The 16,362-nt window shown below is 36.5% G+C and overlaps 1 protein-coding gene across 2 annotated transcripts in view; it reads left to right on the top strand.

The window, feature by feature from the left end:
• vtg3 (vitellogenin 3, phosvitinless) overlaps positions 1 to 16,362 on the top strand; it is a 50,555-nt gene that overhangs the window by 25,533 nt on the left and 8,660 nt on the right. For both annotated transcript variants that reach the window (XM_061883978.1, XM_061883979.1), the window contains 11 exons: positions 2,869 to 3,087; positions 4,088 to 4,305; positions 4,382 to 4,479; positions 4,555 to 4,679; positions 4,753 to 4,854; positions 4,934 to 5,053; positions 9,366 to 9,555; positions 9,617 to 9,704; positions 9,769 to 9,954; positions 14,308 to 14,443; positions 14,513 to 14,675. In XM_061883978.1, the coding sequence (XP_061739962.1) occupies positions 2,869 to 3,087; positions 4,088 to 4,305; positions 4,382 to 4,479; positions 4,555 to 4,679; positions 4,753 to 4,854; positions 4,934 to 5,053; positions 9,366 to 9,555; positions 9,617 to 9,704; positions 9,769 to 9,954; positions 14,308 to 14,443; positions 14,513 to 14,675 (1,645 nt within the window). The remainder of the gene's footprint in view (positions 1 to 2,868; positions 3,088 to 4,087; positions 4,306 to 4,381; positions 4,480 to 4,554; positions 4,680 to 4,752; positions 4,855 to 4,933; positions 5,054 to 9,365; positions 9,556 to 9,616; positions 9,705 to 9,768; positions 9,955 to 14,307; positions 14,444 to 14,512; positions 14,676 to 16,362) is intronic.

The following is a 16,362-nucleotide window of genomic DNA, read 5'->3' as shown; positions in this document are numbered from 1 at the left end:
ATGTAGTAACATTCATAATAACATTACATATATACATAATTTAAGTATATATGTAATGTAGTAACATTCATAACCTAATATTTACATATTTTGATATACACACTAAGTATATGTGTAATGTAGTAACATGCATATGTCATATATACTGTACATATTTTCATCATACTTTGAGTCTATATGTAATGTAGTAACATTCATAACAACATGTCATATTTACATATTTTCATTATACTGAGAGTATTTATGTAATGTAGTAACATTCATAATAACATGTACTATTTACATGTTTTCGTCATGCTGTAAGTATGTATGTAATATCTAGTAGCATTCATAACATGTCATATTTACATATTTTCATCACACTGTAAGTATATATGTCATGTAGTAACATTCATAATAACATGTAATATATACATGATGTAAGTATATATGTCATGTAGTAACATTCATAATAACGTAGTATAAACATGATGTAAGTATATATGTCATGTAGTAACATTCATAATAACGTAGTATATACATGATGTAAGTATATATGTAGTATCTAGTAACATTCATAATAACATGTAATATATACATGATGTAAGTATATATGTAGTATCTAGTAACATTCATAATAACATGTAATATATACATGATGTAAGTATATATGTCATGCAGTAACATTCATAATAACGTAGTATAAACATGATGTAAGTATATATGTAGTATCTAGTAACATTCATAATAACATGTAATATATACATGATGTAAGTATATATGTAGTATCTAGTAACATTCATAATAACATGTAATATATGCATGATGTAAGTATATATGTCATGTAGTAACATTCATAATAACATGTAATATATACATGATGTAAGTATATATGTAGTATCTAGTAACATTCATAATAACATGTAATATATACATGATGTAAGTATATACGTAGTATCTAGTAACATTCATAATAACATGTAATATATACATGATGTAAGTATATATGTAGTATCTAGTAACATTCATAATAACATGTAATATATACATGATGTAAGTATATATGTAGTATCTAGTAACATTCATAATAACATGTAATATATACATGATGTAAGTATATACGTAGTATCTAGTAACATTCATAATAACATGTAATATATACATAATGTAAAAAGTGCAGAGTTCAAATATTGCAATATTTTCTATGGTTGAAAATGTCACTGAACATTCACAGTTCTGATGTTAAAAGTTTAAAATAACAATTTAGGAAGGAAGAGTATTTTGCAGAGGTATGTGTTCTCCACATGTGCAGGTCATACAGTACTTTATTACCTGCCCAAGATGACACACCACTGTTTACAAGAACTGGCTGGCTGCTGGGTCCAGAAGGAATCTTTCGCAAATATGCAAAACCTGTTATTTCTTAGACTAGCAGATACTAAAATACATACTTGCAATATTTTGTAGCGTGAAACGTTAAGAAAATTTTTGATCAAGTGCAATTAGTCCGGCAGAAAACCACAGTAAGTATGAAGAACACTGACATTATGACAGCTGCGTGGATATTTAAATGTGTAATTGTTATAGTGACTCTAGACCAGGGGTCACCAACCAGGTCGCCCGTAAGGACCAGATGAGTCGCCCGCTGGCCTGTTCTAAAAATAGCTCAAATAGCAGCACTTACCAGTGAGCTGCCTCTAGTTTTTAAATTGTATTTATTTACTAGCTAGCTGGTCTCGTTTTGCTCGACATTTTTAATTCTAAGAGAAACAAAACTGAAATAGAAGTTGAAAATCCAAGAAAATATTTTAAAGACTTGGTCTTCACTTGTTTGAATAAATTCTTTTTTTTTTTTACTTCGCTTCTTATAACTTTCAGAAAGACAATTTTAGAGAAAAAATAAAACCTTAAAAGTGAGTTTAGAATTTTTTAAACACATAACTTTTTACCTTTTAAATTCCTTCCTCTTCTTTCCTGATAATTTAAATCAATGTTCAAGTAATTTTTTTAAAAATTGTAAATAATAATAAATACATTTTAATTTAATTCTTCATTTTAGCTTCTGTTTTTTCGACGAAGAATATTTGTGAAAATCCATAGAATCAAATTTAAATCTTATTTCAAAGTCTTTTGAATTTCTTCAAAAGATTTTGTTCTGGAAAATCTAGAAGAAATAATGATTTGTCTTTGTTAGAAATATAGCTTGCTCCAATTTGTTATATATTCTAACAAAGTGCAGATTGGATTTTAAACTATTTAAAACATGTCATCAAAATTCTAAAATTAATCTTAATCAGGAAAAATTACTAATGAAGTTCCATAAATTATTTTTTTTAATTTTTTCAAAAAGATTCGAATTACCGTATTTTTCGGACAATAAGTCGTCGTTTTTTTTGTAGTTTGGCCGAGGGTGAGACTTAGCCAAACTATTAAAAAAAAAAAAAAAGAAAATATTTAATTAAATTTTTTTTTTGGCTGGACTATAGAGAAGACTGCGACTTATAGTCCGAAAAATATGGTAGGTAGTTTTTCTCTTCTTTTTTTCCGTTGAATTTTAAAGAGTCAAAATTGTAGATATTTCAAAATGTAATTTTCCTTTTTTTTCGTCTTTTCTCCCCTTTTAAACCGTTCAATTAAGTGTTTTTTTCATCATTTATTCTCTATAAAAAACCTTCCGTAAAAGAAAAAAAAATGTATGACGGAACGACAGACAGAAATACCCTTTTTTTTTCATGTATATAGATTTATTTATTGAAGGTAAATTGAGCAAATTGGCTGTTTCTGGCAATTTACTCAAGTGTGTATCAAACTGGCAGCCCTTGGCATGAATCAGTAGCCAAGAAAAAGGTTGGTGACCCCTGCTATAAAAGATTCCATTCCTGTTCCCAGCCGCTGCTTGACTTGGCCACAGAGAGTTTGAGCAACAAGAATGAGGACGACATGGTTCTCTCCCTGAAAGCTCTGGGCAACGCGGGTCATCCGGGCAGCATCAAAACCATCATGCGCTTCCTTCCCGGTGTGGCCGCCAACCCGGTGGACGTCTCGCCTCGCGTGCGGAGTGCTGCAGTGCAGTCCATGAGGCTCATCGCTGCACGAGACCCCCACCGTGTAAGAATGTGCCTCGACTATTGGGATCTACCATTTTCTGGGATGTTAAAAACAACGTACAATGTTCACTAAAGCAAACAAGAAACCTGTCAGAAATGGGATTGTGATTACCGTATTTCCCTGAATTGCCGCCGGGGCGCTAATTAATTTGAAACCTCTTCTCACTCCGGTGTTTACCAAAGGCATGCGGTAAATTTAGGCCTGCGCTTATAAATTTGAGTGTGATGTAAGGATACATCATGAAAAGCACATTTAATTAAAAAAACCTTATTATGGTCTTACCTTTACTTATAAATGAAGTCCATGCGCAGCTCCTTCTGATCAAAAGCATTGATAACTTGTTTATAGAAGTCTTCCTTATCTTTCTTCAGTTTTAAAAGTCTCTCTGTCTTGATGGAGATCTTCCTTTATTACCTCCTGCTTGGATTGAAAGTCCAGTTTAGAAAACTGTTTTATTTCAGATATGTAATCCTCCATGTTAAAAGTGCAAGCGAGAGGAAAAAAAGTCGCAAGAAGGATCACTAGCGCCCTCTACCACCAGGAGGCGGGAGTCATTTAATGACTCATATTTGACACACGCAGCTACGGTATATTAATAAAACATAGCTGCTTACTGTTCTTTTTAGCATATTCAATAGCTTGGACCTTAAATCCTACTGAATAGCTCTTAATCTTCTTTCCTTTATGCGATTTCAAATGATTGAAATCAGCCTCCTCCATTTTGAAAATGATGACAGGTGAAGTGTTTGACCCGGCGGAAATTCTAGACATGCCCTAATAAAAGTAATATTTTGCGAAAGGAGTTTGACCCAGTGTTAATCCTGAGCCGGCGGTAATGCTAACTAAGCATGCGCTAATTATTTCGCAAAACGAGTTTGACCCGGCAGTAATTCTAGGCGGGAGCATACTATATACCCGGCGGCAATTCAAGGAAATACCGTAGGTAAATGACAGAAGCGTACGTACGAAAGAAGTCAACCATAATCTTGGACCGTTACAGATCCAAGACATCACCATGAGCCTTTTCCTGCAAAAGGATCTTCCTGCTGAGATCCGCATGTTGGCCTTCATGGTTTTATTGGACACAAAGCCCCCCATGGCTCTGGTATCCACTGTGACGGCACATCTGCAGGAGGAAAGCGACCTCCACGTTGTTAGTTTTGTCTTTTCCTACTTGAGAAGTGTGGCCAGATCCACAACTCCCGACAACCTTTTCCTGTGAGTACAAGCATTCCCACGACATGCTTTGCTGACACTTGAACAGTCCCTGTAAGTTTGGTTGTTGTGTCCCAAGGTCGACTGCCTGCAACATCGCCGTGAAAATCCTGGCCCCGAAATTCGGTCGCCTCAGTTACCACTTCAGCAAGGCCATGCGCATCGACTGGTTCAACGGTTTGTTGGCATCCCTCAAGATTGTTGGCGGGTTCCTTCATCCGTAGCTGACACTCGGCTCCTTCCTCCACGTAGACGATTTCCTCTTCGGCTCAGCTGCAGAAGGCTTCATGCTCAAAAATGCCCAAGAAATCTTCCCCAGTGAAGTCATGATGAAAGGGAAAATGTATTTCATCGGTAGAATCGTGCAGCTTCTGGAGGTACGGTGTGTTTTCACGCGTCTGAATACCAACTCCAGTCTACAGAATCCTCATTTTGTTTTCTTTCATCAAGCTGGGTTTCCGTGCTGACGGACTCAGGGATATCATGGGCTCCAGCATCCCCGGCTTCAAAGGAGATCTGAGTTTGAGTGACATTTGGGCTATCCGTCAGCAGGTCTGTACAACATCTGGACTTTGACCCTAAATTCACCAGCAGTTGTGTTGTTGGTAGCAATTGTGTTGTGTTGTTTCAGCTTCAGAACTGGGAACGTGCAGCCGGCAACAAAACTCTTCTTCAGGTCTACTCTCGTGCTTCCGGACAAGAGTGGTTCTACGCTGACATCAACAAAGAGTTTGTCCGCAATCTTATCGACGTGAGTTCACAAAGCACCGACCAGTTCCCAAATTGTCGCTTCAAATTCTGTGGCCGCACTACAATGGGATTTAAAAACACTGATAATGTCCTGTATTTTCCGGTCTATACGGCGCACCGGTCTATAAGCCGCACCCACGAAACATAGTTTTCCATATATTACCCACACTGTACTATAGGTTGCAGATATATCCATCCATCCATTTTCTACCGCTTATTCCCTTTTGGGGTTGCGGGGAGCGCTGGCGCCTATCTCAGCTACAATCGAGCGGAAGGCGGGGTACACCCTGGACAAGTCGCCACCTCATCGCAGATATATACGTTGTGAAAAGAGTTATTTACACAGAAACATTTTAAAATTGTTTATTTACATACCTCAATTGTATCCAAATGGTGTCTGTAACAGGGCAGTAAAACGGCTGATCAAACAAAACAGAAGTCATGGTCATGGACCCGCTAGCTGCGCAAGCTAATTCTCCAATCAGCTAAACAGACTCGATAACTCCAAGCTGACGTTTTGGTGAATTTACTGAGAAATTTGTGAAAGTGAATCAGTACAAAAAAGAAACACTGCCCGTAAATGTAAGAACAACTGCAGTAAAGTTGTACTTGCACAATAATTACACGTTTTTCTTTCTTTTTTTTTTAAAAAACATTATTAATTTTTATACATAAAAAGGTTTTATTGTACAAGAATTATATTTTGAAAACAAACAAACAATTTACAATAAAAATTATACTTTTTTACAGAATTAATGTGAAAAATTGTGAAAAAAGTCTCTTTTTTAAATAAATAGCAATATTGTGAGGAAAATGTTTCATGCAATGTTTTTTAGGAATATTCAAGGATGTTTTAAATTTTATTATATATATTTTATTTTTTACAGTGTGATATTTTGAGAAACAACGTTGTCGATGTACAAGAGGTTAGGTCTGAATATTTTTTTAAAAGATAGAATTTTACAAGGAAAAAATATGCCATTTTACAGGATTAAAGTCAAATATATTGTAAGAAAAGTTATATATTTTTTTTGTAGAAAATAAATTGCAATATTTTGAAAATAAATCGTCATGCAATATTTGAGGAATATTCCAAAAGTTTTTTTTTTAACAAAACAAAACTATAATCTGACAAGATTGAAGTTAAACGTGAAAAAAAAAAGTTGTTTGAATTATGTTGGCATATTTTGGGAACAAAAAACAATTTTACAAGAAAAAATGATGCCATTTTACAGGACTAAAATATTGTGAAAATCCTATTCTTAGAAAAAGGCTGTACTTTGAAAAAAATAAATTTTACAAGAGTTGTGTAGAAAAAATTAGAGAAAAAAAAAAGTTTAAAAAAATGAGTTATTTACAAAGAAATATTTTAGAAATGTTTATTTACATACTTTAATTGTTTCCAAACGGTGTCTGCAACACGGCAGTAAAACTGCTGATCAAACAAAACGTCAGTCATGATCATGGACCCGCTAGCTGCGCAAGCTAGCTTTCCAATCCGCTAAACAGACTCAATAACTCCACGCTTACGTTTTGGTGAATTTACTGAGGAATATGTGAAAGTGAAACAATACAAAAAGAATGTAATTGTAAGTTAATAATACTAACGCAGGCACTCGTAAACATGTTAGCATATTAGCTAATGCTAACAACGCGAGCCTGATTACATTACGATAGCATGCTTTAGTAAGTAAGAATAGTTTTAGTTATATTGTAAAACTTACAAACGTTGCTTGGAGTGATGATTGAAGAATTCATACAAGTAGAACGCTATGGACGGCTATAAAACTGAGCGGCACTTCTACGGCCAGTTCAAAGCTTTTAAACAGCAGGAAACATTTGTAGGCGATGGCCCAGCTGCACCCTCAGTGAGTAAACTCGTCCAGAAGATGGCGCCATAGGACCAAAAATAACTCAGCTGTTGAGGTGTGTTAAGGCCGCCAGCGAAGAAAAATCCATAAATAAGCTGCGGGGTTCAAAACGCAGGAAAAAGTAGCGGCTTATAGTCCGGAATTTACGGTGTATAAATGTTTTTTCTTAGGGCTTTAGTAATGTAAAAAAAATATATTTAGAAGGTTCTAAACAGTTTTTTTTATCTTCTGACTAGGAAAATATTGCATTTATGGATAATACCCTATTTCCTTGAATTGCCGACGGCTGCTAATTATTTTAAAACCTCTTCTCACTCCGGTGTTTACCAAAGGCATGCGGTAAATTTAGGCCTGCGCTTATAAATTTGAGTGTGATGTAAGGATACCATCATAAAAAGCACATTTAATAAAAAAAACCTTTACTTATAAATGAAGTCCATGCACAGCTCCTTCTGATCAAAAGCATCGATAACTTGTTTATAGAAGTCTTCCTTATCTTTCTTCAGTTTTAAGTCTCTCTGTCTCGATGGAGATCTTCCTTTATTACCTCCTGCTTCCATTGAAAGTCCAGTTTAGATAACTGTTTTATTTTAGATATGTAATCCTCCATGTAAAAGGCCTACTGAAATGAGATGTTCTTATTTAAACGGGGATAGCAGCTCCATTCTATGTGTCATACTTCATCATTTGGCGATATCGCCATATTTTTGCTGAAAGGATTTAGTAGAGAACATCCACGATAAAGTTTGCAACTGGAGAAAAGCCCTGCCTGTACCGGAAGTTGCAGAAGATGACGTCACATGTTGATGTCTCTTCACATATTCACATTGATTTTAATGGGAGCCTCCAACAAAAACAGCTATTCAGACCGAGAAAACGACAATTTAATTTGAGCGAGGATGAAAGACTCGTGTTTGAGGATATTGATAGCGACGGACTAGAAAAAAATAAATAAATAAATAAAAACGTGATTGCATTCGCGTTGCATTGAGACGAATCCCGATGTTTTTAGAGACATTTACTAGGATAATTCTGGGAAATCCCTTATCTTTCTATTGTGTTGCTAGTGTTTTAGTGAGTTTAATAGTACCTGATAGTCGGAGGTGTACGTCCACGGCCGGGTGTTGACGCCAGTGTCTCAGGGAAGTCGACAGCAGCTGTATGGACGACACAAGCTCAGCTGATATCCGGTAAGAGGCGACTTTTTAACCACAATTTTCTCACCGAAACCTGCTGGTTGACAAGTGGTCGGGATCCATGTTCGCTGTGATCCATAGTAAAGTTTCAACTCCGTGAATTTTAAACAAGGAATCACCGTGTGTTTGTGTGGCTAAAGGCTAAAGCTTCCCACCTCCATTGTTCTACTTTGACTTCTCCAATATTAATTGAACAAATTGCAAAAGATTCAGCAACACAGATGTCCAAAATACTGTGTAATTATGCCGTTAAAGCAGACGACTTTTAGCTGTGTGTGTGTGCAGCGCTCATATTCATAACAGCCCGTGACGTCACGCGTACATGTCATCATTACGCCACGTTTTCAAGAAAAAAGTCCCGGGAAATTTAAAATTGCAATTTAGTAAACTAAAGCGGCCGTAGTGGCATGTGTTGCAATGTTAATATTTCATCATTGATATATAAACTATCAGACTGTGTGGTCGCTAGTAGTGGCTTTCAGTAGGACTTTAAAAGTGCAAGCAAGAGGAAAAAATAAAGGATGGCTGCTCACTCTTGCTGCTTGTTGTCACTTCTTCTGCGGCCGAGTAGTCGCAAGAAGGATCACTAGCGCCCTCTACCACCAGGGGGCGGGAGTCATTTAATGACTCATATTTGACACACGCAGCTACGGTATATTAATAAAACATAGCTGCTTACTGTTCTTTTTAGCATATTCAATAGCTTGGACCTTAAATCCTACTGAATAGCTCTTAATCTTCTTCCTTTTTATGCGATTTCAAATGATTGAAATCAGCCTCCTCCATTTTGAAAATGATGACAGGTGAAGTGTCACTCGTGACGTGACGAGTTTGACCCGGCGGAAATTCAAGACATATGCTAATTATTTGGCGAAACGAGTTTGACCCAGCGGAAATTCTAGACATGCGCTAATAAAAATAATATTTTGCGAAACGAGTTTGACCCGTCGTTAATCCTGAGCCGGTGCTAATGCTAAGCATGCGCTAATTATTTTGCGAAACGAGTTTGACCCGGCAGTAATTCTAGGCAGGCGCATACTATATACCCGGCGGCAATTCAAAGAAATACACTAATCCTGCTTTTGGTCAGGCTTGGATCCGATTAGATAAAGGAGGGACGACTGTGATTCTTAGGTCAGATTAACATATTGAGGAACACGTGGAGTGAGTGACTGGCGACTGTTAGAGAGCGCCGCCACGCAGCAAAAAGTGTGGCCTGAACTGCCGCTCTGATTTGGTCCGGCAGGCTGTCAGTCCATCTGCAGGCAGAGAGAGTCCCGCCTGGGCGGCCATGGAGAGTTTACAGAAGGGAATATCCTGGCATCGCACCAAATCCTTCTTGATCTTCGAGGCGCGCTACTTCCAAGCGACCACCCTGGGCCTCCCCCTGGAGATCAGCAAATATTACCAGGCTCTGAACGGAGTCACTGTCAATGGTGAGAATCCCCCACGCACATTCCCACCTCACTCCAATAAATGTTGTCGGCTTGGCTTCAGCGAAAGCTGCGATAAATCCACCGCCGACCGAGCGCCTCGGACAACTCTTGACCTCGGAGATTTCCCTGGAGACCGACGGCTGGGTCGGGTAATGGACGGCTGTGACTCACGCAAGTACTTCAGCGTCTCTCTACTCAACGTTGTCTTTGCAGTTGCACCAAGGACTTCTGGTTGTTCTACGGGGTCAACACCGAGTTCTTCCAGAGCGGCGCTCAACTGAAGAGCAAAATACCCAGCTCTGTTCCATGGAAGCTGTCGGCCAAGGTTAATGTGCGAGAAAGACGGGTGGCGCTGGACATACCTTTGAGCAAAAAGGAAATTAAACTCGTCTCAGTCAGGTAAGATGTGGTAAAATTGCACTTTTGGGGATTCTGCCTATCATTCCACATCTGTAATTGAGACAATAGCACGTCTTTCCCTTTTCTATGCCTTCTAGATAGTAAAAAACAGCCAGCACGAGGCGGCTAATAAAGCAGGTAATAGGGATTTTACCTGTTAGACCTATAAAGCGCTCTAAAGGCCTCCTTTGGGTGTCCAAAACACAGTACGGCCTGCCTTTTTACAGAATTAATGTCAAATATATTGTGAAAAAACTATTTTTGTTAAATAATTTGCAATATTTTGAGAGACCTTCCATACAATGTTTTTTAGGAATATTCAGATTTTTTTTTAAATTTTCCATAACAAAATTAGGTCAATTTACAAGATTGAAGTCAAATGTATAAGGATATATATATACATATATTTATTTTTTTAAATTATTTTTTCATCCTAATATGTTGAGAACAAAGTTATCACTGTACAAAATTTATTTGGGAATATTTTGAGAAAAAAAAACAATTTACAAGAAAAATTATGCGTTTTAACAGAAATAATGTGAAATATAGTGTGAACAAGTATTTTTTGTTAAATAATTTGCAATATTGTGAGAAACTTTCCATACAATGTTTTTTAGGAAAATTCTGAGATTTTTTTTATTTTACAAAACAAAATTAGGTCATTTTACAAAATTAAAATCAAATGTATAAGTATATATATATATATATATATATATATATATATTTTTTTTTTTTCAATATATTTATTTATTATTTTATTTATTGTAATATTTTGACAAAAATGTTGTAATTGTACAAAATGTATTTTGTAATATTTTGAGAAAAAAAACATTTACAAGAAAAATTATGGATTTTAACAGTATTAATGTAAAATATATTGTGAAAACAGTATTTCTTTAAAAAAAATTAAATTAGGGAGGAAAAATTGTCATACAATGTTTTTTTTAGGAATATTCTGAGATTTTTTATTTATTTTACAAAATTGTTTAATTTATTATTTATTTTCAAGATTGAAGTCGAATATATATATACATATATATATAAATAATATACAAAAATGTTTAATAGTTTGTAATATTTTGAGAAAAAAGTTGTAATTGTACATTAATTACTCTTTTTTTTTTTTTTTTTTCGAAAACGTTACTAATTTTTATAGATAAAAAGTTTTCATTGTACAAGAATTATATTGGAATATTTGGAAAAAAAACAATTTACAAGAAAAATTATTCCTTTTTACAGCATTAATGTGAAATATTGTGAAAAAAGTCTATTTTTTTTTTTTAAATAAATTGCAATATTGTGAGGACAGATTTTCTTACAATGTTTTTTTGGGGAAAATTCAGAGATGTTTTAAATTTTACGATATATATTTTATTTTTTACAGTGTGATATTTGAGAAACAACGTTGTCGATGTACAAGAGGTTATGTCTAAATATTTTTTTAAATTAGATAATTTTACAGGGAAAAAATCTGCCATTTTACAGGATTAAAGTCAAATATATTGTGAAAAAAGATATATGTTTGTTTTTAGAAAATAAATTGCAATACTTGGAGAATAAATCCTCATGCAATATTTGAGGAATATTCTTAAAGTTTTTTTTTTTTTTACAAAACACTACTATAATTTGACAAGATTGAAGTTGGTGAAAAATAAAAGTTTTTCTAATTATGTTGGCATATTTTGGGAACAAAAAATTATTTTCCAAGCAAAAATGATGCCATTTTACAGGACAAAAATATAGTGAAAATCCTATTTTTAGAAAAATGCCGTACTTTGAGAAAAAAGTAACTTTACAAGAGTTGTGTAGAAATATTTTAACAAAAAAATATATATTAAAAAGTACGTTTGAAAAAACAATATTTTTCGCCAAATATTTTGTTAAAACAAATGTAATATTATTTTTGAAAAAAATTGCAATATGATGAGATTGTTGTTTTCATTAAGTTTTTAGGTATATTATGAGATTTTTTTTTTCTTCTGTACAAGACAAAGTTATCGAATTTACAAAGTTGAAGGTAAATATATTTTGAAAAAGCCTTTTTTAAGAGAAAATTGTGAGAGAGAAAAAAATGTCATTGTACAAGAACGATGAATGTTACTGAATTAGATTCCTCCCCTCCCCCCATCTGAGACCCCGTTTGCCGGATAAGGTTATCCAGGGTAAATTCCACCTAACCTTATCTTTGTCCACACACACACACGATGGTCGTTTAAGACTTTGATCGCAGGCACAATGCGACCTAACAGGCAAATGCTCACATGATGGTCACCTCCAGTGTTTCTTAAATGTAACTTATCTGAACAAGATACAGTGTTGGGGTGTTTCCATGAACTGGAATCCAGTGTGCTATTGTAGTCTATCACACCTGAGACATCCTCAATTAATCAAATCTTTATTAGACATGTAAACAATGTGAAAAAGAACATTTGACATCATCAATCTGGGGTTGTAGATATCTGATCAGGACACTCCTCACTATTTAGCATTCACCTTCATAGTCTATTCCTTTTTGGTGACTTTATACACTCTGTACCTAGACGTTGAGTCCGTGACATACATGGCGCACAATAACTGATACGGTCTGCTTTGCCAGTCCAAATGCATTCGCCGTTTTCCATAGTCTTCCCTTGTCGAGCAGGTAATACAAAGCACACGCTACCTTTTTTTATCACATCCACAGGGGCCCGCATTCTCGTTGTCTCTCCTTTGACAAACGGACCAAGTTTTTGGGTAAGTAGAATCACAGCTGACCTGGACATTGGAAAGTTCTCTTGCCGTCTGAGAAGTGTTGTATCCCAAATAGCTGCACTGGCTTTCTCTTAAGGTATTCATGTGTGATTCCCACAAGCGTCTGTACATGTAGAAGAAAGAGAAAGACGGCCATGTCTGGATGACCCGCCTTCGTATTTCCAGTGGTTCGCTCCAAGTTATGAATCCGCTTCATTATGAAGCTGGCTGTGGCGTGGTCTTTCTGGCGTCACTTCCTCTCCGAACTCTGTTTGTAAAGAATTGATGAGTCCAAACAAAGCTAAGTGCCGGAGATTGAAGAAATAGACAGAGCACTTACCCGTGTATAAATGTGTCCGAGGGGGGGCACCCTAAACGCTGATTTAGTGTGGCTGAAACGTAACTTACCGTATTTGCTTGAATTGCCGCCGGGTATATAGTATGCGCCTGCCTAGAATTACTGCCGGGTCAAACTCGTTCCGCAAAATATTACTTTTATTAGCGCATGTCTAGAATCTCAGCCGGGTCAAACTCGTTTCGTCAAATAATTAGCATATGCCTAGAATTTCCGCCGGGTCAAACTCGTCACGTCACGAGTGACACTTCACCTGTCATCATTTTCAAAATGGAGGAGGCTGATTTCAATCATTTGAAATCGCGTAAAGGGGAGAAGATTAAGAGCTATTCAGTAGGATTTAAGGTCCAAGCTATTGAATATGCTAAAAAGAACAGTAAGCAGCTATGTTTTATTAATATACCGTAGCTGCGTGTGTCAAATATGAGTCATTAAATGACTCCCGCCTCCTGGTGGTAGAGGGCGCTAGTGATCCTTCTTGTGACTACTCGGCTGCAGAAGAAGTGACAACAAGCAGCAAGAGTGTTTATTGTTTCCTCTCGCTTGCACTTTTAACACGGAGGATTACATATCTAAAATAAAACAGTTTTCTAAACTGGACTTTCAATCGAAGCAGGAGGTAAAAAAGGAAGATCTCCATCGAGACAGAGAGACTTTTAAAACTGAAGAAAGATAAGGAAGACTTCTATAAACAAGTTAGCGATGCTTTTGATCCGAAAGCGCTGCACATGGACTTCATTTATAAGTAAAAGTAAGATCATAATAATGTTTTTTTAAATTAAATGTGCTTTTCATGATGGTGTCTTTACATCACACTCAAATTTATAAGCGCAGGCCTAAATTTACCGCATGCCTTTGGTTAGCGCCGGAGTGAGAAGAGGTTTTAAATGAATTAGCGCCCCGGCGGCAATTCAAGGAAATACGGTAGGCTAAATAATTATTGGCTTCAGGGCTGAGCCGACTTAGTGAAGACTTAGCCTTAGAGTGGTCCACCACTTCCGATGTATTGGCTGCATTTACAAAAGAAAGGTGGCTAATTGTGGGTTTTTGAGTGGTAAATGTTAGACTTTTAACAGCCTTCTGGCTGCCTTGTAGGAATTGTAGGGGGAGTTCTGAGCGCGTTGACTGATTAGAGGTGGTGCCACCACACAAGTCACTCCTGATTGTCAAAGTGGATGAACTGTAGAGGACAGAATTGGTGTGGAATGAAGTTTTCCCGAAGAGTCCAAACACAACAATGTTTGTCCCGCTCTTCTGCCCTCAAACAGCTCCAACGTCTACGCCGTCTCTCGGAACAGCGAAGAGCCAACTTTATCCAAAATGACTCCCATGATTCCCATGGGCGCCGAGGACGTGGCGGTGGTCCGGCCGCAAAGCACGGTGGTCCGGCCGCAAAGCGCAGCGGTATGAAGTGTGAGAGGCTCCCCCTGGTGGAAAGGAGTGGCAGTAAAGTGTGAGCCTTGTGTGCCGCAGCCGCCCAACACCTGGCATCCCAGGAGCGAAGCGTGCGCCCAGAGCAACATCTACGGGGCGGCACTCTGCGTGGAGTCGGAGATGAGGAGGGTGTACTACCACCAGGAGTACCCCTTGTACTATTTCCTGGGCTACACCAACGTGGCGCTGAAAGCAGTCCCAGGTGAGAAGACGCACCACTTAACCACGAACACCTTGGAGTGCGAAAAGAAAAAACATTGTCCATCCATCCATCCATCCATTTTTCTACCGCTTGTCCCTTTTTGTGGTGGCTGGAGCCTATGCAGCTGAGATAGGCTCCAGCAACACCCCGCGGCCCCAAAAAGGGACAAGCGGTAGAAAATGGATGGGAAAAAACATTGTATTTATTCCAATTATAAATCCATCCATATTCTACCGCTTATTCCCTTTTGGGGTCACGGGGGGCGCTGGCGCCTATCTCAGCTACAATCGGGCGGAAGGCGGGGTACACCCTGGACAAGTCGCCACCTCATCGCAGGTCCAACACGGATAGACAGACAACATTAACACACTAGGGACCATTTAGTGTTGCCAATCAACCTATCCCCAGGTGCATGTCTTTGGAGGTGGGAGGGGCCTATCCCCAGGTGCATGTCTTTGGAGGTGGGAGGGGCCTATCCCCAGGTGCATGTCTTTGGAAGTGGGAGGGGCCTATCCCCAGGTGCATGTCTTTGGAGGTGGGAGGGGCCTATCCCCAGGTGCATGTCTTTGGAAGTGGGAGGGGCCTATCCCCAGGTGCATGTCTTTGGAGGTGGGAGGAAGCCGGAGTGCTAGCTCCATACATTAGGCAAATTAAATCTGAGAGATAATAGTGTCAGACTTACTTGTTCAGCCATGATAGTCCCATGAAAACCTGACATTTATAACAAATCCAACCGTTTGGAAATGAGTTGAAAATTGAGCAAGTTATGGTTATTTAAAGAGTACATGTTCCTTGACAACTATGTACTGGGCGGGGCCAGCTGCCTGAAGTAAGATGGGCGCCACGTTCAATTAATAATTTATTTATAATATACATGCATACACATATATAATTATATTTTCTATTTAAAAAATAACAAATATATACATATGTATTGACATATGTGCATATATCGAGAGGTATATACATATATAAATATATCTGTTTATTTGAAAAAGAAAAAATATACATATGTATACGTACACATATAAACATACACATATATACATATGTTATTATTTTTAATTTGAAAAAAATATATATATAAAATGTATATTTTTAGACATATAATTATTTTTAATTTGAAAAATAAAACCTATGTACATATATGTACACATAAACATATACATATATACATATTATTCTTTATTTGACAATAAATATATATATATATTTACACGTATATAATTTATATTCATTTGAAAAATAAAAGCTATGTACATATACGTACACATATGAACATACACATATGTACATATTATTTTTTATTTGACAATTAATATATATATATATATATTTACACATATACAATTATTATTTTTCATTTGAAAAATAAAAACTTATGTACACATATAAACGTACGCATATATGCTTTTTTTAATATATATGCAAACAATATTCATGTTTATATTTTTGCAATTTCTTTTTAAGAAGCATTTTTTTAGGATTTAAAACAGTAAACAACTTTTATTGATATTTTTACTGTTTTAGTTTCCCTTTTTTATTATTGTATTTAATAAAGATGGTATGTCTTCCAAATTACTTGTTTAAATTCTCATGTCATTTCTATTCTGGGACTTTTGTAAACTACTGAAAGCTGAGATTGGGAGGAAGTTGGTGTTGATTTATTTTCTTTGATGAGACTAAT

Source organism: Nerophis ophidion, linkage group LG22, assembly GCF_033978795.1.
Source record: "Nerophis ophidion isolate RoL-2023_Sa linkage group LG22, RoL_Noph_v1.0, whole genome shotgun sequence".
Taxonomy (NCBI): domain Eukaryota; kingdom Metazoa; phylum Chordata; class Actinopteri; order Syngnathiformes; family Syngnathidae; genus Nerophis; species Nerophis ophidion.
This window is presented reverse-complemented; position numbering and strand designations above follow the sequence as displayed.